Genomic DNA, 27,106 nt, shown 5'->3' on the forward strand with positions numbered 1-27,106 from the left:
AAATCAACAAACAGAAGAAAGTTTTAATTTTAGACTGATTGACCTCTTTACTGATAACTGACATTATTGTTGTGATGTAGTTAAGCTTGCAAAGAACGAAGTCGAACTCTCTGCTACCTTTTGGAATGAGGAATGAATGAAACTCTCTTACTTCCTTCACACAGATGTTTGCAATTTCATAAAAATATTTAATTAAAATGAAATGGTATTTTATATTCATTTCATTCATTCAGTGGAAGTCCAAACGGTTTCCTCGTTATTTGCCCGCCTTCTTTCAGACCATGGCATGTCACATATTCAACCCATGGTGTGTCACATGTTCAAGCCATGCCGTGTCACACGTTCTGACCATGGCCTATCACACACTCTAAACCCTGCCGTGTCACACCCGTGACACATATTCTCACCGTGCTGTCTCACACATTATCACCCTGTCGTGTCACAGATTCCCTCCATGGCGTGTAACACACTCTAAACCCTATCATGTCACAGTTGTGTTACATATTCTCACCATGACATGTCACATATTCCCACCATGTCGTGTCACAAACTCTATACCCTGCCGTGTTATAGCCGTATCACATATTCTCACTATGACATGTCACACATTCCTATCATGTCATGTCACACATTTTCACCATGCCGTTTCACAAACTCTAAACCCTACCGTCACACAGAGGTGTCACATATGGCCTGCTGTAGCACGACCATTTCCTGCTTCGGATTCACATCTTTCTCTTTTCGATTCACCACCGTATCAGGTATTTCTGGTTTCACATCATTCTCCAAGCTTTCGATTCATCATGATTGGTTTCTCGTTCAGTTTAATATCACTCTTCTCCTATTATCTGATTGCCATGTTCGAAATATCTGAAAAACCATCTCATGCAACATTATTTTATTTTGCACAAACTTCGCGAAAAAAATAATGGATGTTTTGCATAAAATTAGATGTTCGTAAATTCTTTGCATATTTATTTTTTCATTTTCTGCCTGTTTAAGAGTACGTGTCAACGAAAATGGCTCATTAAGGGCATTTTTGCCTCAAAATCTATTCTCGTGATTAAAAACAGTTAAAATTATCTGAAAGCATATTTTCAAAAACACATTATTTTTAAAGGTTAAAAAAAACTTTCCCTAATAAGTAAGCTATAAAAATAGAGACAAGTTACTATTAGAGTGTAACCATGGCTGTGTTTGAAAGGATATCTAATAGCAAAACTTGATAGGGTGAACAACACTTTCCCCCTTGCCCTATTTGCTAGCATGACAAGGTTTTATGTAAAATTGGATGCCAAAACAATTAAGGAGCATAAAACAAATAAAAATCCCTTATGAATTACCAATGAAACCCATATTGCAGGTAATCTATTCTTGAAGGAAGGTTGAGACTGAGAATAAACCAAGGCATGTGAAAGGGTTGGGGATGCATCTCCTCTTATCCCTGCTCCCCCTTTGGCCCTCAGGGAAGCAGAAAACAAGCATTTAGCCTTTTATGGAGGCAGGTAAGGTTAGACCATCATCCTGGATTTTAAGCATTAGAAAGGCAACATAAACACCAACAAAAATAGTTATATAGTGAAAAGTGTTGCACTTTTATCATCTGTTTACATTAATACTTGTAGGATTACAAAGCTTGCAGATAATATGGGTAGTAATTAAGTCACACTATTGTTTTAGACACAAATATTCATTCTAGGATAAGATAAGGTTCCTGCCAGTCTTTTAAAAAAAAAAAATAATAAAATAAAAGGCAATTTAGATCTAACAACAGCACTACCCTCGGCATTTGTTAAACGGCTACCTCTCATCAATTTTAACAGGATCATTTGCCAAGTCCTGAATCTCCTTCTTGCTCTTTATCAGACTCCATTTCCTGTTATGGAAATCAAGTTTGTCCAAGTCCTCTGCAATTGCCATATAACCATAGAGAAGCTGCTCCTCCAACTTGTCAACCTGTATTTGCATTTCTCCCACGCTGCTTTTTCCATTATTTGATGTTATTTGCTGAAAATCCACTCTCCCTCGATCCTGCCCAACAAAATACTTATGAAGACGCTCTGCCATTGCCAGTCCGGTAAAAGTGCCCAAGAACTTCACCACCATAATGCTTTGATCTGCAGGCCTCCCTAGGCACACAGTGATTTTTCCCCCAATAAAGCCTTTATCTGTCATCAGTCAAGAACCAACAAGAGGAAGGACAAAAAAAAAAAAAAAAAAGAAAGGACAACATATGAAAAAAATAAATTATCAGTCTTGTCTTCTGGTCAAAGAAAGTCCTTCACATTCACCAATAAGTAGAAAACTTTTAACATCATGATTAATTCCAATTATTCAAAGTGCACAATGGCAACCTGATTCAACTCATAACTTATTTTTTATGATTATCTTCTGTCATTCTTAAACAATTCTGTCTATCATTTTTATTTGTTAATATTGTCAGCCAACTACTCACCTCTTAAAAAAGCCTGAACACCTTCGATCGGAACAACTTTCTGTTCTTGAGGATCGTTGTTTGCCATGGAAATATTGTGGATGACGACAATTGGAGGCCAGAGAACCAAATCCTCCTTCTGAGCCAAAGCTTCAGCTTCAGGCAAGATATGGGGAACCCATGTTATAGTGTCAGGAGGTGCTATGCTGTCCCACCCCAGCAAAACACATATTGCTTTGTGAAGACCCAAGTGCTGTGCTCTCAAGCCAACCTTGTGAGACATGAAGGCATGAGTTACCAAGCGTTGGGTGTCCATGAACTCCTTTGAGTAACTGTAAGAGCACAGATGTAAGAATAACAGAGAGGTAGATAGGAAGAATCATCATAGTATTAAATTTTTGGAAGATATTGATTCAAAGAATTATTAATCTTTAAATTTGTTCACAAATATTCATGCTCTCACAGCCATTAAAAATTTATCAGGTACATAAAGAAGATAAACAACCAGTATCCTTGTCAGAGATTCAAATCAAAATCAAGAATATAAATTAACCCATCCAGTATACCTCAAACCATTTGTTCTGCAGTCACTGGGACTAAAGTAGAAAATGGTGCTCCAGAACCCAACCTCACCTTCGATCAAAATGTGACCTACCTTAACATATCCTATGTTGCTCAACCCAGGCTCAAGAGTCAGACATGGTTGTATCCAACAGGGGTATAGGCCATTTTTCAAAAGATTTTCCTTATATATAGAGGACCATATCATCGACAAAGTAAGGCTAGGATAAACAAAGAGTGAAAAGTGAAAAACCAAAGGATATCTCTAATCAAGCAAAACATCACATTTTACTATAACCTGACTTTCCTTTCAAAAGAGTAGACTGCATATGCAAAAGCTCTTATTAACAAAAAAGACTTAAAAACAGATAACAAACACACACAGAGAGAGTTATTTTTCACAAACATATTAACAACAAAACCTCAGAAAAACAGTTTGTGCCAAAAGAGAATCTTCGTCCACAAACAGTGAAAGAAAATGGCACTTCACTGATACAACCTCCTGATCCAATCAGAATCTTGGCCAGACACCAGACAGATAATTAAGATAAACACTTATCTTGCTACAAGAAATCACAGTTTAAAACTACAGCAAAACAATATAATAAATGTTTTTAACAAAGTTGTTAACAAAATTCAAATAGTTTGACCTCTAGCATATTTGACAGACCATGTGGCTTTTATGTTACTCTCTCTGATTTGCCTGTCTACACCAACATTTAGACCTGCTGCACCATGGACCTCCATATAAAAAGTCAGTAGAAGTACAATCGACTGCCAGTGGCTCAAATACCATGCATCTGCCACAGACAAATAGATCACGACTCAAGTTTTTATCAAATTACCTATTGAAATTTGTAATCAACATTCTAGTAGGTCTGACATTAAGACTACTAAAACCCCTCTATCAGACACCAGGGTCCTAGCCTTGCTCCTTAACAGCATAACAGGCTTCTTAAGGAGAATGAGTATGAGATGGCTCAACCTAAACATCCTAAATGCCTATTCCGCTGAAAGCCAAGCAGCTGTTTCTCAAAAGTCAGTCAATAATGAGCAAGGAATGCTAAAAGTTGTATCCACAATAAAGTCCACATGATTCTCCATATTAGCACACTTATAAAATCCTTATATTTTCTCCACTTGACACGTCATGATCAACCAATTTTCAGCAGCACGCTCACTTTTATAGGCAAATGTCATCCAAAGCCGAAAATCTCCAACCTCTGTGGATACACTTCCATATCAAAGGTTATGGAACTTAGATTGCTGAAACTAGAAGCCTCAATCCCATCACAGTCAACATGCTAGCCCTATCAGCAATTTTTGGGCCACAAACCCAAAATTCAAAACAATTAAAATGTTCTGCACTTTTCCTCTCTATTCTTCTTCTTTGAGTAGTACACAAAAACAATGATCATATCTAAGGTCTCATGGAGTCAACAATTTAAATTACGAAGTTGGATTCACTTGTTGGCTCACTACACAAAACCTGCAAATTGTTAATAAACCATTAGTACTAGGGCCATTTCCATTAAGTAATCTACTTACGTCAGCATATTACTGCTGAGAAGAATATGATTTTATCTTGAGCCCTGAAACAAAGTTCACTCTGACAATCCATTGTGTGACCCTACTTACCATTTAACCCAAAAACTATATGGCCAGAATTGAAAAAAAAACTGAATTTCATTTCAGAGTGCAATCCACCTTTCAGAAATTAAACAACTAAATAATAGTAATGAGATTGTTGGTTTCCAAAAAGTTCAAGCACCATAAGAAAGTCCTAGAAAGACCAAACGATAAAACCTTTACGGCCGGTTCGTACTTGATTGCAGCTCTACGAACTCCTCATTCGAACAAACAAAGGCATGAAATATGGGCCCCTTTTTAAAATGCATGTCATAGAAAAGAAAACAGACCTTCTGCCACATACGATGCAGAACAAACTACCAGCATGCCCTTGCTCCTTGTATCTTCTACGAACAGACTGGTTCAAATTTAACTTTTTAGAGTACTTTAAGAATGCTTCATGTACCAATTGCTTAAATTCTTCTGAATCCTCAGACAGCTCAGCCTCTGCATGATTCACCAAATCTTCTGTCATGTCATCATCATTTGCATTTACATACTCATCATAATCATCATTTCTTTTCCTAACTTTGTTTTGTTTGTACAGATTACTTCGTCTGTCATTGTGGTGTGAGGTATGCGAGACAAACGAACCAGCTCTAGGATTTCCCCTAATAAATTTACCACTATTTTTGTAATATCTGACTGGAACCCTTTCTGAATGTGCCAGAGAATCTTGGGATGTAAACCAGTCATCCGATGCCAAATCTCCACAATGGTCTCGCCCATCATATGTCCTTCCAACCTGTCTATATTCATTGTGGCCATATCCTTTAGTCCTAGATGCATGTAAACCAATTATATCTTCATCAATCTGCTCCTCACGGGCATAGGGACCGCCAAAGTCTCCAGGTGCATGCAATTTGCTAGATACAATAGTTTCAGAACTGGGCCTATTAACATCTTCGTCCATAAGGTACTTCCTCTTAAAGATCCTATCTGAATGCATGTCAAGCTCTTCCTCCATTCTCTGTGCTCTTAGACCAAGTCTGCATTGCTCTGCATCATAGTTTGCAGAAGAATCTTTCAATCTTTCTTTCCGAAAATCTGGACCTGCTCCTTTACCAAAACCATTATCAGATCTCAAATTTGATACTTGACGATCATGCAATGCATCCAGATGTGACATTTCATATTCTTGCGGTAGCCTTCTTCCAAACTTAACATGGGTGTGCTCTGAACCCAAATATTCCCCACCTTGCATTGATGCATATGAACTGCTCATATCAATATAGTCTGAATTTATCTGTTTTTGCAAAGCATGATTATCCCATATGACACCCTTTCTCAAATTTCCACAAGAATCATTGGTATTATCAATCCTGTCTACAACACAGTGCAAAATATTTGGTTTTGGCATGTCTCTATGACCGTAATCAATTGAAGCATGTTCATAGCTAACTCCAGATTGAGAAGGCATCATCCTTTTTATGCCATCAGCTGGATACCCATGATTATTACTTGCTATTGCCCTAGGTTTTCTGTAAAGGTAATCCTCATACTCCGCCCTGCTTGGACTATTTGCCACTTGTTGATGTATTGTCATATCCCTTCTAGTAGTTTCCGGATCTCTCACAGAAGCTATAAGTGGCCTTTGGTCATATTTATTATATCCCACAGGTTCTGTGAGCTTGCCTCTGATCCTAGGATACTCTTCAGAAACAGGCAACGGTGCATCATCCTGATAGGAACGCAGAAACCCACTCTTAGGGATGCCAGGAGATGTGCCAGCAAAGTCCTTAAGCTGAGAGGTGCCCATGAACTCCTTGGAGTGAGATGTTACCGCCATACTATATGCAACATTCTGTGAATGGAACATGGATTTATCTTCTCTGTAAGACTCCATATTCATCATCTTATTTGAAGGTATAGGTTCCCGATGCCGAACTTTTTCTTGCTCATATTGACCTACATCCATACCTCGTGAGGACAATGGTAATTGTCCACTAGTTTCTGCATAATTCAATCTTGGATCCAGATCTTGTGGCAACCGATGTGACCCTCTTAATGCAAAATCTTCCAGTGGGGCTAATTTCTGATCCATCGTTACATGCCCATCAACACCTGCAACTCTGTTTTCCATATAGTCCTTCTCTTTGCAGGTCCTAGAAGTACCATGATCATACGTGTAAACACTCCTTACTCTAGAGTTTGTATTATCATCAAAACCAACTGGCTCAACATAATCATATTTTCTATTGACAACTCCCTCATCATAATGAGACCTTTTACGCATTTGCTCATATGGGGGTGATCTTGATCGCACCCTTTCGGTGCTACCACCACTCAAATGCCGACCATAAGAATCCCTCCCATCCATCGATCTGCTCATTCGCTCCCTAACCAAACCCCCTCTCCTAAACGCATCTAGAGTATTAGGACTATAACTCCCCCGTCCACGAGGTTGAGGAGACTGATTATTTATCACCTCATGACGCGCATTCGGATGGGCGTCTTGATGACCCGCTTCAGCAGCAGCCATGTGTTGACTACGCAACTTAACAGTCGGAGATAGTTTCCTATACTCCTCATCTCTTCTAGATTGCATCGTTCCAGTTATCAAAAACTATAACCTTGTATATTTAGAAATCGAGCAACAGCCCTAATTTCTTGATCAAATTTATGAACCAAATTTGTAAATCCTAAAAACCCAGTAAGCGTGAAGCTTGGAAGATCACCAAAATAGACTTAGCCGTGGATTTCAAAGGCAAATCTAAGAAAACCCAGAAAAGATTTTTGGTTCTTTGAGAGAAATAAAAAGGAGAGAGATCAAACCTTGTGTTGCATTGGATTGAAAGAACCCATGGATTGGTCTGAAAGCCTTTGTTTGGAAATTTCTCTCGATAAAGTTTCTGGTGTATAGATTTTTCTTTTTCTATATAATAGGATGATCCGATCTTACATTTGGTGCAGAAAGTGGGAAGTCAAGGACGAGAAACAAAGCAGTGAAGAGGTTTGCTTTCTGCTCTGTGGATTGTGATTTGGTTGGGTGCTTTTTTTTCCTTCTTTTTTATGATTAATTATTGCGTGAATGGTGGTGATTTAAATTATCAGTGCGTCGTGCCAACAATTCTTGTACTCAAATCGCACGCTACGTTACCAAGCCCAATGGTTCTGATGCCTAGGATCAATAGCTTCGTTCATGGGCCGAGTCGATCCGGTAGGATCCGTGATGACTTGCCCAAGACGTTTTCAACTTTGAAAACTTAATGAGAGACTGTCAAGAAAAGTTGGCGAGAGAATATAGGCGAGAATATGTGCCTTGGGAACCTATTTATTTTAATAGGTCATTTTAGAGGTTGACCTCCTCATAAATATAGACACTACTTATATTTTAATTTTATTTATCAGTATTTTTTTTACTTCTATATATTGATGGTATACATGCAATTGAGTATTTTAAGGGCTTTGTTTGGGTTTCTCAATTATCTCTTATTAAGTGTGCAGTGTGCCTAAAATTCAAAAATCAATATATTTGGGGTTTTTTAAAAAAAAAATTAGAAGAAGGAGATTTGAATTTTATTTTTTAAATAAGAAATAGTTCATTAATTAATGAGTCAAATGTTGAGATAGTTGGATCTTTTGATTCTATTGAGTTTAATTAAGATAGAAAAACAGATCAAATAACAAAGGCAAAGTAATATTAAACCAGATTCAAAACCCAAAGAAAATATAAAGAGAAAGAAAAGGAAAAAGGCCAGCTGGCCAGAAGAGGGACAAAGGGGAGCATAAAAAACACCAAACGGGGCGTTTCAAGCTGAAAGGAGGGGAGTTTGTTGGGCTTGAGTCTGGGAGACAGAAGCAGGCTTGCTTCTGTTGGTGTTCACTGATCTTGGACCAGGCGGTGGGCTCCTTCCCTGTTGCCAAGCAACTTGGGTTTACTAGGCCCAGAGAAGGTATGGGCTCTCTCCTTTGCCATGCGTATAGGGTTAACCTCTTTTGTATTTATTAATTTATTTAATTTAATTGTTATTTAATTTATATTATTTGCAAACTCGGAATGAAGATTCAAAATATATAACAAAAATATTATTTGGCCAGTGCATTAAAATTGTAGGAAAGTTTTTATAGAATTACATATAAAAATTAATAATAATAATAATAAAGTAAAGAATATAAGAAAGATGTTTAGTGAATAAAAATTTAAAAAAAAAAAGGAAAGAAAGAAAGAGAGGTTTATTTTTTACAAGTTTTTGAATAGAATTGTGGTGGGTTCAGGAGTTTGGTTTTGAAAGGGTGAAAGAGTTGCATATTTTCCTATGAGATAGGATTGGGAACGTGAATACGCTTGGGCCAACTCTAGTGTACGTGTTGGAATTGGGATCTAACGGATTTCTATATGTGACTGGGAATAAATCTGCGTGGACAGCAGCTGCGGGATTGCATCAGGGAGCACTGCAGGTGTGGACTGCAACCGTGGGCCTATATTGTTTTGAAAGCCGGCCTGGACATCCCCAAATCCATGCTTTCAATTATTAGAGTTTTTATGATTTTTTTAGGTATAATATTCAAATAAATTCTTAAATTATGTAAAAAAATTTTAAAAAATCTTTATTCTTTTATTTACTTTCAATTAAGCTCTTATACTTATATTTTGAGTAAAATAAACTCTTATGATTAATGATTAACTAATTATCATTAGTCAAAATATCACTTATCATTTTATATCAATATGACACTGACATGGAGTCAATATAGAGGGTAAAAAAAGTCATATGATCATGTTATAATATCAAATTAGTATGTCACGTCATCATCAATTATGATATGTCAATTTTCACATCATTATCAATTATGATATGTTAGTATATCATGTTAGCGCCACACAATATAAAATGATAAATGACATTTTGACTAAATTAATAACTAGTCATAAGGGATCATTTGACTCAAAATAAAAGTATAAAAATTTATTTAACTCAAAATAAAAATATAAGGGCTTGATTGAACACAATAAAAGTATAAAGACTTATTTTAATTTTTTTAAATAGTTTATGGTTTCAGATATTATACTTTTTTTTATTGTATTCAATTATATCTATAATCCAATAACTAATTCTAGTTATGGCACTTAGTAATAAAATTGCTTAATTTTAAAAAATAAAAATAAAAATGTGTTATTTGAGTTGATCCAAGGAAGGAACTTCACTAAGGAATGTGAAAAGTTGCATTTCCAGGTTGACTTTCCTAAATGAGGAATTTTATTTAGGTTTTTACCAAATTGTTGGAAAAATCCTAATTTTATATTCCAATACTCCATTAACTCAAATAATTATTTTAAATTTTTTCTTTTCTTAATTATACATATACACAAGGTTAACTAATTAATAGAAAATTAAAAATCAGTATAGTGGTTTAAAATTAATTATAAATGAAAATGTCATTTGAACTACTTGGAGGATGGAATCTCTTTCGGAATATGAAGAGCCACATTTTCTAGTTGGATTTGCTCAACGAGGAATTTAATTGTGATTTTCACCAAAACGTCGAGAAAATCCTAATTTTATATTCCAAAACTTCATTAATTCAAATAATCATTTTAAAATATAATAAGAATAAAAGGTATTCAATTAAAGTAAAATATCAATTATATAATCATAAGGTTATAAATCAAATATCACATTTATTAATGCATTCATTTTGCACCATCCATGATTTTGCATCTCATACGAGTCAATTATCTTGCAAATTGGCATAAAACCCCGATAATGGAATTTTCTCAAAAAGTTTGCAGAGATGAGTTTTCTCGAAAATTTCCCTAGGTGAGAAAAAAACTTCAAGACTTCATTAAAGAGTTAGGATGGCCTATGAATGATTTTTTCGATACAAGGTTTTTTTCTCATTATTAAAAATTGAAAAATCAAATCATCATTTCATGGTTGCATCATGTGCATTAACGATGTGTGTCCGGTTTGCAAGCGACAACCTTTGATGAAGGGATCTTCTTGGGGGCTTGTAAAACGAGCTTTCTCAAGAAATTGCCTAAGAAAGAGAAATCCTTAGACTTCACCAAAGAGTTGGAATGGTCTTGAAAAATTTCTCTGAGATAAATATTTCATTCACGCATCGATAGAAATATATATATAATGGCAAAAAAATGAAAATAATTTTTTTTTAGAAGCGAGAAACAAAAATAAGGACAAGAAAGAATAAAATATACAAAATCCAAATTCGAAAATCATAAATGGTTAAGTAAAACTTGGGACTTAGTTGAAAATAATGCATCTTCTATTACGAACCTTGTTCCTCTGAGCAATAACATATAGACTCTCCTGGAGTCTTCAATTAATCTTGTACTACTAAATATTCTATTGACATTGGTTTCTTCCATTGTCAAGTGGGAAAAATATTTCTTATCTTTAAATATAATGTGCATTGTACATATAGTTGCATTATTGATCTTCTATCCAACAAGATGAATATCAATATTTTTCTTCAATAGGACAAGATACATATTAAGAAACTTATAAGTTAACATAAGCGAACATTAAATATATAATTTATTGATTAAAAAATATATCATTTAAATATAATAAGAAGATATAAAAATATCTTCATGATAAAGTTATATTAAAACATACCTACAAACTATTAAGAAATTTCACTCTTGGATATTTTCATCCCTAATCAAAAGATCAATTCCTCTTTCAGGATTGACAAAGAAGTCTACAACATCCTAATGTATTATATCAACTTGGCCATGGTTAAATTTATATTTGCTTCGATATTTTTTTTTTATCTTTCAATGATGCTTAATAAAGTTTAACATTTTTTTTCGTTTAGCATTCAGTGGTGCTTGATAAAGTTCAACAAGATGATTCGATGTATAACAAGTACGTGACTAATGGCCTTTCATTTTCATGCCATATCAATGACAAGACATTTTCTATATTCCTTTTATTCTGTATACTTTTGTCTTTTTCTTATATCTCTTCATTATTCATCCATTCTTAGTTCTTTAAAAATATTCATCCACTCTTGGTGGGTTAAAAGTATTCATGCACTTATAGTGAGTAAAATTATACATCTACTTCTGGTGGGTAAATGTATATGTCCACTTTTGGTGGGTAAAGTTATTCTTAGAATTAGAATAGTGATTAATGTAAATTATTATGGCGACCTTTTTCATGTCCATGACCATAATTGTTAAATGATGCCTCATTCACTTTAGGAAATAGACGGATTCATGATTTTTCATTAGTAGCTTGCTATTTTGCTCAATAATAAAAATACAACATGATAGTAAAATTCACATTAAGGCTAATATTTAGGGAATGAAAATCCCAAAAAGATATCAAGTCACTTACCTAATTTGCTAAAACCAGAAATTAAAGACTAACCAATTTGTCTTGTATGTGCAATGTTATGCTTTAATTTCATCCCTATGGGTGCCTAACCAAGGATGTCAAAACATGATGATTTTGGGTATAATATGAAGCATGTGAAGCCAAATGAGTGATCAAGATAGGAATCATCACCTTAAGTGTTTTAGAGGAAATATCCTATCAATTCTTGGTTAACATTAGCTTATTGAAATCCTTGGCCAATGCAATATGGAGATTATGAAAAGGTTTCATAAGTCTCTATAAAGCTAATGCTATAGTTGTAGGAACAAATATGGATGTCAATAAGAGTAGATACTATACCAAGTTCTTATCATGTTCGAGATATATGATAAAAGAATAAATTATATTGATAGACTGTACAATGAAAGGTTGTCAAAGAACCCTTTAACTTTTCTAACAATTAGGTGGCTATGATGCATTGTTATATATCAATCTTGGTCCATGGAATTGATTATAAATTAATTGATTAAAATTTATATTAATCAATTAAGTCATTAATCAATTCCATTGCCAATATATTAGGAACTTAATGGGTTACACACAATGATTGCATTTGAATTAAATTAGGAGAGTGATGATTTATGTCAAACCCTACTTTTTAAAATAATTATAATGTCATTCACATGCTCGATAGAATGTTTGTATATTTAGAAGTTCGAAAAATCATTAAAAGACGATATTGCCCCTAATGGTACCATTGAGTCGATTAAGCCTTGAACCAGTTCAAATAGGAATTTTAAGGTGAAATTAAGAGTTTCACAATTCAAGGATGACTCAAAATAGTAATTCGGAGTTCGAGGATCAATTCGGAGTCAAACCAGAATTTTCATTATATAGGGGTAAAATCGTAATTTTTCCACCCGCAAACAAATTTTGAGATTTTGAGAAAATTTAGATCACATTTGACAAATTGGAGAATGGTATGAGTATAAGGGATGAAAAATATGTCTATGGGCAATATTTCAATTTTTGACGTAAAAATATAATTTTTTACTTTACGGGGGCAAAAGTGTAATTTTTAAAAAATTTGCTCCACCAAAACTTTGGAAAAGTCTAGAAATTTCATGGAAGACATGGATAAGTGAAGAGGATTGAGTGGTAGAAAAAGAAAGTCAAAAAGATGGCTAGAAAAAAATAAAATAATAAAATATTCAAAAGGTAAATAAAATAATAATATTTTATTAAGCCTATTAAAAGGCTTGAAAATTCCAGAATTCTTCATTGGGATGGTCAGCCAAAACCAGCAGGAGAGAGAGAGAAATAAGAACAAACCCTAGAGTGAGAAAATTCAAAGAAAAAGTGTGATTTTTCAAGGAATCAAGTGTTTAAAGGTATGATTTTTCAAGCTTAGCTTAAGATTTATCATTTCCATGCATTTCTCCTTATTTTCCATGGTTAAATTATGTGTTTTGATGATGGATTCAAATCTGATCATATGGGTTTAGAGAGAGAAAGTTGTTAGATTAATTTGATTTTGAACTATGTTAGTGTTTAGTGTTAGTTTAGCATGTTTATGAGTAAAACAACAAGAAAAATATTCATTTTCTCCATGAATTTCTCTAGGCCGAATCTAGCCAATGGTGTGTGAGGATGAGGTTGACTTTATTTTAAGAGAATTAGATGGAAAAATGATGAATTATGAGGTTGGAAATTAAATGGGAATTTTTGGTGCAAAAAAATTGAAATTTTTACCCACTAGGGGTAAAAGCGTAATTTGTAGTCCGAACTGATAAATTGGACCACATTCACAGTCATTGAGGTATTGTGGATATAATTGGATAATTGAAATTGAAATGGATGGAATTGGAGTTGAATTGGAGATTTTAGAAATTTACACCGTGTATAGGCGAGTTAGGTCGGACACTGTGATTAAGCGATTGTCCAAACATTTCACACCCTATCTAGTGCATACGCATGGATAAGAGCCTGAAATAATATATATTGATTTGACACAAATTATTGAATTTTTTGTGTCATGTATTGTGGATAGGTGGTGAGCTATCTGATACGGGTAAAAGACTACACCCGAGGACCGAGAATAGGAGTATATCTACTCCTAGTACAGTGAGTAAACTTACTATCGTCTTAATTATCTAGAGTAGATTTATTTAATTGTGTGATTTTATGGAAAAATGGTTTAATTGGAAAATTATTGTGTTTTATGGGAAAATGGGATTTTATAAAATAATTTTATAAAATTTTTGAAAATTTAATAATGATTTCAAAAATAGAGTAATTGGAGACCTATACTATGATTGTGTTGTTTATCCATGATTTTACATTAAATGGCTTATGATAAATGTGGGTATAACTGGTTATTTTTATGATTTAAAGAATATGTGAACTGCTTTGATTTGCCTTGAATGTGTTAAGTGAGCCATGTCATACTATTGTGATTTTATTGGTTGGTGGATTATAAAGTGGGCACTACAATGATGGGGGTTCCGTGGGCCAACCTAATTAAAGGGGCATGATTCCCAATTATTGAGCTTACCTCGATTGGAGAGGCACGTAGGATAACTCCCGAGATAGGATTTAAGTACACTTCACGCTAGCCACCACGTGAAATTGGGACTCAGCCAACGCCAAGGAACGACTGTGTTGTCAGAGGTGAAATGTGTTTGTGTGTGTGACAATAAACAGCCTTGACGGTCTTGGTAAGATGCCTTCGCGGGATATCCCCGAGAATGGATTTTTGGTAAGGGCCAAGTTTTTGAAAAGTACAGAAGCCATGTTGAGTAATTGGATGAAATCCAATTATTTATATGGGTTGGGATGAATTATTTTAATTGTCTCCTATTACTCGGCTTTAGATTATTTTGATAATGTCTGTCTACTCACTGGGATTTTATAATCTCACCCCTTTTTCCTATACATTTTTCAGGCTCAAAATAGGCAGTAGACTATCAATTGCATCGAGAAGTAAATTTCGGAGTTGCATCATAGAAAGCAAGGTTATAGACTTAAACCTTTTCAGTTATTTGGGGGCCCACGTGTCATTGTAATTTAAATTGCATACTCCAGTTTTCTATATTACAATATGTATAAATTTATTTTGTTTTTATGTGCAGAAAATTAATTTTTAGATGTTTCAAATATATATATATATTGTTTTACATTAAAATTGATTATTTTAATTAATATTTTTATTTTATTTTATTATTCAAAAAAAAAAGAAAGGAAAAAAGATAGAGGAATGGAAAAACTGGTACAAAAGCCTTGCGAGGTCTCGAAAGGCATTGGGGGGAAGAATGTCTGTCGAGGTTTCGCGGCGGTTATCACGGGCTCGATGGGAGTTTCAGGTCGTGACAATTTAACTTAGACTTAAATCACATGCTAGGTAATTAACTTCTATAAACTTAATTAAAAGAGTTTAATTAAGTTTTAGGCATAATTATAAATAATTATAATTATAAGGCTTTGATTGCAAAATATAAACGAAATTAATTTTGATTTTAATTTTCAAGAAGTTAATTAAAAGAGTTTAATTAAGTAATGAGCCCAATATTATAATGTGTTAGAATATTGAAGGCTTAATTGCAAAATTGAAGTTCTTTTAACCTAACTATATAAGTCACCTTTTAATTATTTTCCATATAAGAGTTTTTCACAATTGAAGAAAATCTAGTTTTTGTTAGAAAAAGAAAAAAAAAAACACTTTCTCTCTTTGCCACCACTCCCTTTGTGTAAAAGAGAAAAATGACTTTTGAAACAATTTTCAAGAAAGGTTCAACTGAGATTGTGAAAAAGAAAAAAAAGACAATTGTTTTCCTCTTTGCTAGCACAAAGTATAGTTAAAAATTTCCTCATTTGTTGAAGGTTCATGTGTAATCGTGTGTATTATTGTTGGAGGCCAAATACTTGATTGGCTAGGGTTTTTTCTCCTTGTGGTGTCTGCGGGATTGCTTCTAAAAATGCCATTGTGATTATGAAATTACTTGACATGGTAACTTTTTGAATAATAATTAAATTTTTTCTTTTATGTGTTAAATATCACCAAGGTGATCCATGGGTGGGGGCATCTTTTGGTTGTTTAGTTTTAAAGTTTTAATTTTTTTTTGTTGCATATTTTGAGCATACTTTTCATAGCCAAACCCATCAATCTAGATATACATAATATAAATGGATATTCACAAAAATATTCATAACAAATATCATATTTATTAAAGCATTCATTTTGCATCATCCATGATTTTGCATATCATACAAGTCAATTATCTTGCAAATTGGCATAAAACCTTGATGATGGGATTTTCTCTGAAAGCTTATAGAGACGAGTTTTCTCAAGAATTTCCCAAGCTGTGAAAAAAACTTCAAGACTTCACCAAAGAGTTGGGATGGTCTATGAATGATTTTTTCGATACAAGGTTTTTTTTCCCCATTATTAAAAATTGAAAAATCAAATCATCATTTCATGGTTGCATCATGTACATTAATGACGTTTATCCAGTTTGTAAGTGACAACCTCCGATGATGGGATCTTCTTGGGGTTTTGTAGAAGTGAGCTTTCTCGAAAAGTTCCCTTGGTAAGGAGAAATCTTTGGCCTTCATCAAAGAGTTGGGATGGTATTAGAAAATTCTTTGAGATAAAGATTTCATTCACACTGTAAAGCCCGAACTTATAAAATACTTGTCATGACATACATGTGATGATAGCATGATTGCATGCTAGGAGAGTCCCGAAAAATTTACAAAAGTAGGTATTGTACCTAGAGGTACAACAAAGTTGATTTAAGCCTCGAACTAGATCAAATAGAGAATTTGAGATGAAATTAAGGATATTAAAGTATCATAATGGTTTAATATGGTGATTTGGAGTTCGAGGATCAATTTGGAGTCAAATGAAATTTTCACTATCTAGGGGCAAAATGGTCATTTGCCACTTGGGGACAAAATGAAAATTTTTTGAAAAGATTTTTTGACCCCATTTGACTTATTAGAGTATGATTTGAGTATTGGAGTATGATTTGAGATTAAGAAGTGAAAAAAATTATAATTACGATATTTTTCAAAGCATAGGGGTGAAATGGTAATTTTACCACTTTAGTGGCAAAATTGTAATTTTACACCACCATGACATTTGTCAAGCTCCAGAATTTAATCTATTATTATTTTATGCTATGGATAAATATTAGAGCATTTGTGGTGGTGAGAAAAGGCTTAAAAATTAAGTTAAAACAAGTGGACCAATAAAAAGGTGACATGTGTCAAAAATTTAATATTTTTATATTGCCATTTAAAAACCAGCCCACACTCTTCCACTCAGCATTTCAAGGCCGACCAGCACCTGCAGAAAAGAGAAGAAAAAAAAAGAAAAACCCTAGGGAGGAAAAACTAAGGAAAATTTGTTGAATTTTCAAGAAATTGGTGACTAAAGGTAAGATTTTTAATATTAAGCTTGAAATTCATCTTGCCCATGCATTCTTTTCCATTTTCCATGAATTAAATTCAAGTTTTCATGAGGGGCAATATGCTGGCCAGATTTAGAGAGAGAAAGTTGGTGATGAATTTAGTTGAATTTCAAAGTAACTTAGTGTTTTTAGGTGTTTAGTAACATTTAGTATGAAAATTAAGCAAGAAATTCACATGCCCATTATAGAACCTATCTTGGCTGAATTTTATGGGTGAGGATTGATGATGAATTTGGTTGTTTTTCATGCCATTTAGATGTATTTGGTGCTTAGGAATACCGAAAATCGAAAACGGGTACCGAAAAATTTTACTCGCGTTAGTTAGCAATTTGCACCATAATGAGGGATATTTTGGTAATTGCACTTAGAATAGATTTTTATTGAAGTGTGTGGAATTTTGGGGAGTACTGAAAGTGCAATAAATTAATTGGAATCGAATTGGATGTTTAGACCGATTAAATAGTGTATAGTGCGCGATAGGCCGAACACCTCCCATTTCATTGCATGCATTCATATAGAACATAGAATAGTTTTGTGACGATTTAGCATAAGTATATTAAATTTCCTGTTACACATTATGTATAGGTGGTGAGCCCTCGGATAAGGGCAAAGGTATTGCACCCGAGGATCAAGACTAGGAGTGTTGTAAATTCCCGTCAAAGTGAGTAACCACTGTTCATCTTATCTATCTAGAGTATTTTTACAATCGTTTTTATGATTTTAAGAATATTGAACCTAAATGAATTTTATGTTTTATGACTAATAATCGATTTAAGGAAAAAGGTTTATGACTTATTTTACAATTCAATAATGTTTTTGAAAATGTGAGTATGTGGAGACCAACCTTTGATGTTGCTTATATATTTAAGTTTACGTACCTATGTTTGGAATTGATGATTTATGAACTGATACGTGATGACATATGTGGTTGGGATTTTGGGTTGTGAAATATATAAACTGTTTGTTTTCCTTTGACAGGCTGGGTAGTATTATGTTAGCCACGTTATGCTGTCAAAATTTTATTGATTGGTGGGTTATTTAATTAGCCACTGCAGTAGGCAGGTTTCCGTGGACTAGCCTATTAGAGGGGCATGGTAAACTCCGTTATATTTACCTTAGTAGGAAAGGCGCAAAGGATATCTCCTAAGGTACGATAGAGTTCACTTCACGCCGAACCACCACTTGAGGATGAACTCTGCCAGCGCCTAGGGATGGCTAAACTATGTTTTTATGAGTAGTTGTTAACTTAATAACCTTGGCGGACTCTGTTGAATGCCTTGGCCAAGGTATTACCGAGTATGATTTTTAGCATTAGCCAAGTTTTTAAGAAAATCATAAGTCGTAATGTGTATTATAATGAAATGTGTTGTTTTATATGATTTGAAACAAGTACAAAAATGTTGTGGATTATGGTATGATGAAAAGTTAACTGTCTCCATTTACTCGGCTTTAGATGTTAATGACGGACTTTGTTTACTCACTGAGTTTATGAAAACTCACCTTTCTTTTTTAACCATTTCAGGTTCAAGATAATCTGTAGGCAGTCGATTTCATCAAGGATTTCTTTTTGACTTACTTCCTTGGAAATCGTAGGTCTACATTCTTGCACACTTTTGCTTATCTCGGGGTCCATATGCCACTGTAGGATAATTTTGAATACTTGGTTTACTGTATTACTATGTGTATGAATTTATTTTGTTCTCACTCTACAAAAATTATTTATGCATAGTTCTATAAAAATTGTTTTATAAGAAAATGAAATATATTATCGAATATTTTTATTTAGTCTAATTAGTCAACTTTTCACTCCAAATGGATGATTTAGATTGCAAAAATTTATTTTTAATCGGAAATGGATATCTTTCTACCATATGTTGCATTTTTATCAGGTTTCGAAATTTTCGGGTAAAAATGACCAAAATACCCCCGTGTGGTCAAAATTTTATTTTGATTGTTTTCGATCTAAAATAGTTTATATTCTCTTAAAACTCGATATTTAGTAACCATTGCTCATAGGGGAATTGGAAAACTGATGCAAGAGCCTTGCGAGATTTCGGTTGACATACCGAGTAATGAATGATTATTGAGACTTAGCGGCAGTTGTCACGGGCTCGAAGGGAGTGCTGGGTCGTGACACACACATTGATAAAAAATTATATAATGGTAAAAAATAATGAAAATATTTTTTTAAAAAAGAGAGAAAACAAAAGGAAGGATAAGAAAGGATAAAATCTACAAAATCCAAATCCGAAAATCATAATGGTTAAGTAAAACTTGATGACAGAGCCTCCTCGAAGGGATAAGTGTGTCTTTTCGAATACTCTCGAAGCGAGAAGGATTTTAAAAAAATTCAACCAAAAAGTTGGAAGGGTGTTAGAAAAGTCTTCAATATTTAACGATGAATAAGAATTAAAAGTATAATCAAAGAATAATGATTAAGGAAATATATAAGAATAAAATTAAATATTCAGGTTAAAATAAGATACTAAGTGATTATTTGGTACTGTTCATTGAACGGGTGTTATGGGGGTGCTAATCCTTCTCCATGCATAACTATATTCCTGAACCCAACTCAAAAAAACACACAGACTAGGTTTTGTTCTTTAGATGGACTTAAAATTAATTTAGGACCTCATCAAAGAGAACAAGTTTAATAGGTGGCTAATCGCATCTTCAAAAAAAGATTGGCGACAACTCCAAATTTTCATGTTGAGACAGATGGGGTCTCGAATCCTCACGTAGCGATAGCTTGGTGACTCTATTAGGGACTTCGAGAGTCGAGCAAGTAAATAATTATAAGTTATCCTAAATCTCAATTAATCAATGATATTTTATTTAATCTTAGATAGCATTACTTTATTCACTTTTTTAATTCGAGAGTCGAGCAAGTAAATAATTACATGTTGTTTATTTATTATCATTTATTGATCTATTTGTTTTAATAAATGTGAGATATTTACGATAGAGGGTTATGAGATGGGTGGTCAAAGGTTAGTACATTCCTTCGCATATACAACAAATTTGCATTCATGTTTGAGCCTTCGACCCAAGCTTTGTCCTTTATTAGGAATGAGTTAAGTAGTTGTGCTCTTATGAGGTGATAACTTTTACATGGATTAGTGAAACACTCCTATTCAGATTAAGCCTAATCTGTTTTAAGCTTGTAATGGGTGAAGATCAGGGTGCCTTACTAGTCCACATGGACAATAGTGAGTAACAAGTTTCGAGTGAAACCGAACTCAGCATGTAGAAAACTATGAGTTAAGACAATTATAGAGAAGTGAGTTTTTCGAATTTCATGAAAGAGTTAAGGACAAGCTTCGAGAACTAAAAGCATAAAGACAATTATGTTAGCTTTAAAATTATTATATTTTTCGTTATGATAAAATGATCAAATTTGGTTGAAAATTATTTAAGTGATCATTGACAAGTTTTTGAAATGATTTAACTTTCATATATTTGTTCTTATATAGTTACAAGCTTGACTCTTGAAGTTATTGAACTATATGTATAAAGCTTGTATGACTTAGTTGTATGAGTGCTTATGATTCCCATTCATTAAAATGTAATTTAAAGATTAAAAGAAAATCTAGATGCACTCATTAAGAGGGAGTTTGAATATCTTTTTTAATGATGACAAAAAGAAGGAGAAGGAAAACTAAGTTAAATAGAGTTTGATAAGTCTTTATGTTTAATTTATTTGTGTGATGCTTAGTTACGATTTTGTTGAATATTATGTGCTAGTTATTATGGATATTCCATATATCTTCCTTAGCTGTTGTGGATATTGTGTATCTTGTTTAGATACTGTGGATATTATAAATATTTTGTTACAAATCTTTAAAGAAAACTAGATGCATTAACCAAGGAGAATTAATCCTCATTATGTGCAAAGATTTAAAGCATTCATACTGAACATAGACATTGCACTCTTAATCGAAGAGTGTTTTGTCATCATAAAAAATAAGAGAGAGAGAATGTTGACTCCATGTGTTTTTTATGATAACAAAACATTCTCATTCATTGGTGTTTAATTATATTATTTAAATGTGCAGGAGAGAGCTTAAATTTTTTAATTTATTTGTTAATTAACGGTAAGTCAAGAAGCTTTCTAAATTTGAAGATGGATTAATCAATTGAAGAAAAAAAGAAAAAAGTGATTAGTGAAGACAAAAAACTATTAACTGATTAGCAAGCAGCCTTAACTAGTTAAGGCATAAATAGGCATAGGATAAAAGCAAGACAGAAAAGCCTTAATCAGTTATCACCAAGCTTAACTGATTAAAAAGGTGTTGAAAGTTAAATATAGAGGCATGCTACTCGGTTAAAGAATGGGATTAATTAGTTATAGCATAAAACCTGAAGTACCTTCGAGCTCCAAAATCCAAATTTAAAATAAGGTTGATCGTTGAAGGAAGCCAAAATGGAGAAATTCAAATTCAAAGATTTTCTAATTGATTAAAGTTGATGTTAATTGGTTAAGATTGAAGGAAGTTGAAAGAAGTGAAAATTCAATCAGCTAATGGGAGGGTTAACCAATTAAAGGATGTTTGTTGGATAGAAGACTTTGAACATAGAGATTTCTTAATCGGTTAGAGTTTTTGTTAATCGATTAACATAGTGAATAAAGCTGCCAAACAGTGCAAGTCAAAGAATGGTTAATCAGTTAGAGCTTGCCTTTAACCAGTTAATGGAACTCTATCTACTTATTTGAATTTAATTGCTAAAAGACAAAATAATGGCTAAAAACTGTCTCTAATAGCCAGCATTAGCCTCCCAAGTATTTAAAGCCATCCAAAGTGATTTAGAACTTAGAAGACCAAAATCCTACTTTTTACAGTTATATTTCACTCACATCATTTGAAAAAATGTTTGAGCTTAACTTTGTAAATTTTAGATCAGCTAAGTGATCAATTGTTGTAAAGCCCAACCTTATAAAATACTATTCATGACATACATGTGATGATAGTATGATTGCATGCTAGGGGAGTCCCAAAAAAATTTACAAAAGTCGGTATTGTACCTAGAGGTACAACAAAGTTTATTTAATCCTCAAACTAGATCAAATAGGAATTTTAAGGTGAGATTAAGAGTTTCACAGTTCATGGATGACTTAAAATGGTAATTTGGAGTTTGAGGATCAATTTGGAGTCAAATCAGAATTTTTACTAACTAGGGGTAAAATGGTCATTTGCCACCTGGGGATAAAATGAAAATTTTAGAAAAGAATTTTTTGGCCTCATTTGACTTATTAGAGTATAATTTGACTTATTGGAGTATGATTTGAGGTTTAGAAGTGAAACATTTTAATTTCGGTATAATTTGGAGTATAAGGGTAAAATGGTAATTTTGCCACCTCAGGGGCAAAATTGTAATTTTCCACCACCAGGATATATTTCCCAGCACATGGTCTTCCTTTGTCTTCATCTTTGACCCTTGACTAAACATGTGGTGTAAATAAAATGTTTAAATTTTTAAAATTTTAAAAACGGACTAACGACATGATGCCACGTGTCATGCCTTTATTAATTTATTATTTTCCTTTTTAAAAGGCACAAAAATCAGCTCATCTTCCACCCCATGGCCGGCCAAACCAGCAAGAAGAGAGAGAAAATAAAACAAACCCTAGAGATAGAAAATCAAAAGAAAAGTGTGTGAATTTTCAAGGAAATTAAGTGAAAAAGGTGAGATTTTTTCTATTAAGCTTGAGTTTTCTTATTCCCAAGCATTTCTCTTTATTTTCCATGATTAAATTACATGTTTTCATGATGAATTCAATTCTGAAAAAATGGGTTAGGAGAGAGAAAGTTGTTGGATTTATTTGATTTTAATTTATGTTAGTGTTTTTAGTTAGTTTAGCATATTTAGAAACAAAACAACAAGAAAAGAATTTATTTTCTCCCCCAACCATTAATGGCTGAATTTACCATGTAGTGAGTGAGGATGAGTTTGATTTTATTCTAGGAGAATTGGTTAAGGAATAATGAATTATGAGCCTAGAAAAATAATGGGAATTTTCGGAGCAAAAATACGAATTTTTACCCACTAGGGGTATTTTCGTAATTTGCTGTTGGGACTGATAATTTGCACCACACTGAGGGACATTAAGTTAATTTGGGTGCAATTGAGGTATAGAAACTAAAAAGAATTAAATTGGAGTTTAAACGGACCCGTTAGGAATTTAATCGGGTGATAAGACGAATTAGGCCAATACCGGGTTTAGATAGTTACCAGTGCATTTTTGCATTCCATATCATGCATTGGTAGTCTAAATTAGTTTAATTTTGATTTAGTACCAACTTGGTGAAACTCTCGATTTTGTACTGTGTCAAGGTGGTGAGTCCTCCGATAAAGGCAAGGAAATTGCATCCGAGGACCAGTAGACAGAGTGCTTCGAAAGTCTGCATTCTAGACATTGTGAGTAAACTTACTGTCATTTTAATTATCTAGGGTGGTTTTTAGATGCTTTCATGAATTCTATGGAAAAAGGAATTTAAAAAGATAAATTTTCATGTTTTATGAATAAATGAGTTTCAATGAAATTAAATTATAAATTGTTTTGAAATTAATAGTGATTTTGAAAAATAGAGTACACGAAGACTGTTAATTGTGGCAATTTGATTGTTTAAATTAACTGGCTTATGATAAATCGAGCATGATTGGCTAGTTGGCAATTGTATTGAAATGCGAATTGTTTGGTTACCTTGAAAAACTGTGAATTACAAAATTGTCATATCATGTTATTGAGTTTTATTATATGGTGGATTATATATTAATTAATCACTCCAGTAGGGGGTTTCTATGGACCAGCCTTTTAGAGGGGCACGGTAAACCCCATTATATTCTTACCTCGAACGGAGAGGCGCGTAGGGTATCTCATAGGGTAAAGTTTAGGGTTCACTTCACGCTAAACCACCACGTGAGGGGAAACTCAGCCAACGCCAAGGAACGACTATGTTTTCAAAACAAAAACATGATTTATGTAAAATGTGAATTTTAATCGCCTTGGCGGTCTCGGTAGGATGCCTCGGCCAAGATGTCCCTGAGAATGGATTTATGGCACAAACCTAGATTTTTATGAGATTCATAAGCCTCTTTACGTGTTTTGAACAAAATGTGTTCTAATGCTATAACCCAGTTTATGATGATTTACTTTATTGTCTCCATGTACTAAACTCTAGATGTTTATGATGATATCTGTTTACTCATTGGGATTTTATAATCTCACCACCCTCCTTTCCACCCATTTCAGGTTCAGTATAGACTGTAGATAGCTGATATCATCGAGGACTACAGTGGGATCTGCATTTTCCAAACCGTAGGTTCACAGTCCTCTTTACTTTTGTTTATTCGGGGGCCCTCTTGTTATTGTAAATTAAATTAAATATTTTGGCTTACTGTATTTGAGTATGTATAAATTTATTTAGCTTTTACGCTATAAAAATTATTCACGTATAACTCTATAAATATTGTTTTATAAGAAAATAAAATATTTTACTTAATATTTCTTTTATTTTCTTATTATATTCAAATAACCATAATTTCATTTCAAATGAAGATTTTAGACTTTTAAACTCATTTTGAATATGAATTATTTGTTTTGTACTTGTATATTACGTTTTAGCCAGTTTCAAAATCTTTGAAAAAAATGACCAAAATACCCTTATGAGATGAAAAAAATTAATATTTTATTTGTTTAAAGTTGGAAACAGTTTAAAATCTTTTAAAACACGATATTTGACAATGGTTGCTCACAAGGGAATAGAGAAACTGATAGTAAAGCCTTGCGGGGTTTCGGGTTCACATTCTGGGCAATGAGTGTTTACCGAGACACCGCAGCGGTTGTCACGGGCTCGAGGGGAGTACCGGGTCTGACAATTCGATTGGTATCAGAGCTTTTGGTTTTAAAGATCAATGTTTTTAGTTTTAAAGTTGTTTTAAAAATTTACAATATCAGTGTGGCCCTGGATTAAGTTAAGTTAGGTTAGGTTGAATAGAATGCATACATCTGCATATAGAGCCTAAGGTTACCTAAACTTGCTCGTATTTTTTTTATATAGATTACAATGCCTCCTCGACGAGGACGCCCACCTCTCATTAGATCGGTTGGGAGGGGAAGAGGTCGTTCCCAACGTCATCAGCCAGATACAGTAGAGGAGGAATCAGCTGCATCTACCATTCGGGCAGCACCTGCTACTGAGCAGGCCGATAGTCCTCCACATCCTCCATCTCCTCAGCCACCTACGGGTATTCTCGCCATGCCTACTGAGGCAGCACAAGCATTGGCAGCTTTCTTTGCAGCAATGGCTGGTCAAGCTCAAACTGGTCAAGTTCCACCTGTAGTGCCTCCAGCTACTCCTTTAGTTCCACCACCAATACAGGATGTATCCATTTCCAAGAAGCTGAAGGAGGCTAGGCAATTGGGTTGTGTATCTTTCACTGGTGAGTTGGATGCCACTGTGGCAAAGGACTGGATTAATCAGGTGTCCGAGACTCTCTCTGATATGGGATTAGATGATGACATGAAGCTGATGGTGGCTACGAGATTATTAGAGAAGAGGGCTCGTACTTGGTGGAATTCGGTGAAGTCCCGTTCCGCTACTCCTCAGACATGGTCCGATTTTCTCAGGGAATTCGATGGTCAGTATTTCACTTATTTCCATCAAAAAGAAAAGAAGAGAGAATTTCTGAGTTTGAAACAGGGAAATCTAACTGTAGAGGAGTACGAGACTCGTTTTAACGAGTTGATGTTATATGTGCCGGATCTGGTGAAATCTGAGCAGGATCAGGCCAGCTATTTCGAGGAAGGGCTCCGTAATGAGATCAGAGAGCGAATGACAGTGATTGGTAGGGAGCCACATAAGGAGGTGGTACAGATGGCTTTACGGGCTGAGAAGCTCGCGACTGAGAATAGAAGGATTCGGACTGAGTTTGCAAAAAGGAGGAATCCTGGTATGTCTTCTAGTCAGCCAGTAAAAAGAGGCAAGGACTCAGCGACTTCAGGGAGCACTACTTCTGTTTCCGTGACATCTCCTCGACCTCCATTTCCACCATCACAGCAGAGACCTTCGAGGTTTAGCAGATCTGCTATGACTGGTTCTGGGAAGAGTCTCGGAGGTTCTGACAGATGCAGAAATTGTGGGAATTATCATAGTGGGCTATGTAGAGGGCCAACAAGATGTTTCCAATGTGGACAGACGGGTCACATTAGGAGTAATTGCCCACAGTTAGGACGAGCCACTGTAGCTGCATCATCTCCACCAGCTCGCACAGATATACAGAGGAGAGATTCTTCTGGGTTACCACAGAGACAGGGAGTAGCCATACGGTCTGGTGTGGAGAGTAATACCCCGTCACATCCACCTTCGAGACCACAGACTCGTACCGCGACAAGAGTTTTTGCTGTGACAGAAGATGAGGCACGAGTCCGACCTGGAGCAGTGACAGGTACTATGTCTTTATTTGATAAAGATGCTTATGTTTTGATAGATTCTGGCTCAGATAGATCTTATGTGAGTACGACATTTGCATCAATTACTGATAGAAACCTGTCACCATTAGAGGAAGAAATTGTAGTGCATACCCCTCTAGGAGAACAGTTGATTAGAAATACTTGTTATAGAGACTGTGGGGTAAGGGTAGGTGAGGAAGAATTTAGGGGTGACTTAATTCCTCTAGAGATCTTGGATTTTGATTTAATATTAGGTATGGACTGGTTAACTGCA

At 34.3% G+C, this 27,106-nt stretch overlaps 1 protein-coding gene and 2 long non-coding RNA genes across 3 annotated transcripts; 2 read left to right on the forward strand and 1 right to left on the reverse strand.

Moving 5' to 3' along the window:
- Positions 1,553 to 7,393, reverse strand: LOC18586699. The gene is made up of 3 exons (XM_007010210.2): positions 4,915 to 7,393; positions 2,456 to 2,766; positions 1,553 to 2,168 (listed from the first exon to the last, which is right to left on the reverse strand). Exons 1-3 carry the CDS (start codon positions 7,170 to 7,172, stop codon positions 1,801 to 1,803), a joined length of 2,937 nt encoding a protein of 978 aa, XP_007010272.2. The 5' UTR covers positions 7,173 to 7,393; the 3' UTR covers positions 1,553 to 1,800.
- Positions 13,260 to 14,939, forward strand: LOC108663572. The gene is made up of 3 exons (XR_001929681.1): positions 13,260 to 13,301; positions 13,961 to 14,034; positions 14,855 to 14,939. It is a non-coding gene; the product is annotated as an uncharacterized LOC108663572 (long non-coding RNA).
- On the forward strand, positions 17,315 to 19,079 carry LOC108663573. The gene is made up of 3 exons (XR_001929682.1): positions 17,315 to 17,347; positions 17,967 to 18,042; positions 18,904 to 19,079. It is a non-coding gene; the product is annotated as an uncharacterized LOC108663573 (long non-coding RNA).

This window comes from Theobroma cacao, chromosome 10, assembly GCF_000208745.1.
Source record: "Theobroma cacao cultivar B97-61/B2 chromosome 10, Criollo_cocoa_genome_V2, whole genome shotgun sequence".
NCBI classification, from domain to species: Eukaryota; Viridiplantae; Streptophyta; class Magnoliopsida; order Malvales; family Malvaceae; genus Theobroma; species Theobroma cacao.

What these genes read in the sequence shown, in the direction of transcription:
- LOC18586699 (XM_007010210.2), bottom strand. Translation starts at nt 7,172, where the DNA reads ATGCAATCTAGAAGAGATGAGGAGTATAGGAAACTATCTCCGACTGTT. An exon ending in TGCATCGTATGTGGCAGAAG is followed by an intron (nt 2,767 to 4,914) that starts GTCTGTTTTCTT and finishes GTGCTCTTACAG; the next exon opens with TTACTCAAAGGAGTTCATGG. An exon ending in TGTTCAGGCTTTTTTAAGAG is followed by an intron (nt 2,169 to 2,455) that starts GTGAGTAGTTGG and finishes GACTGATGACAG; the next exon opens with ATAAAGGCTTTATTGGGGGA.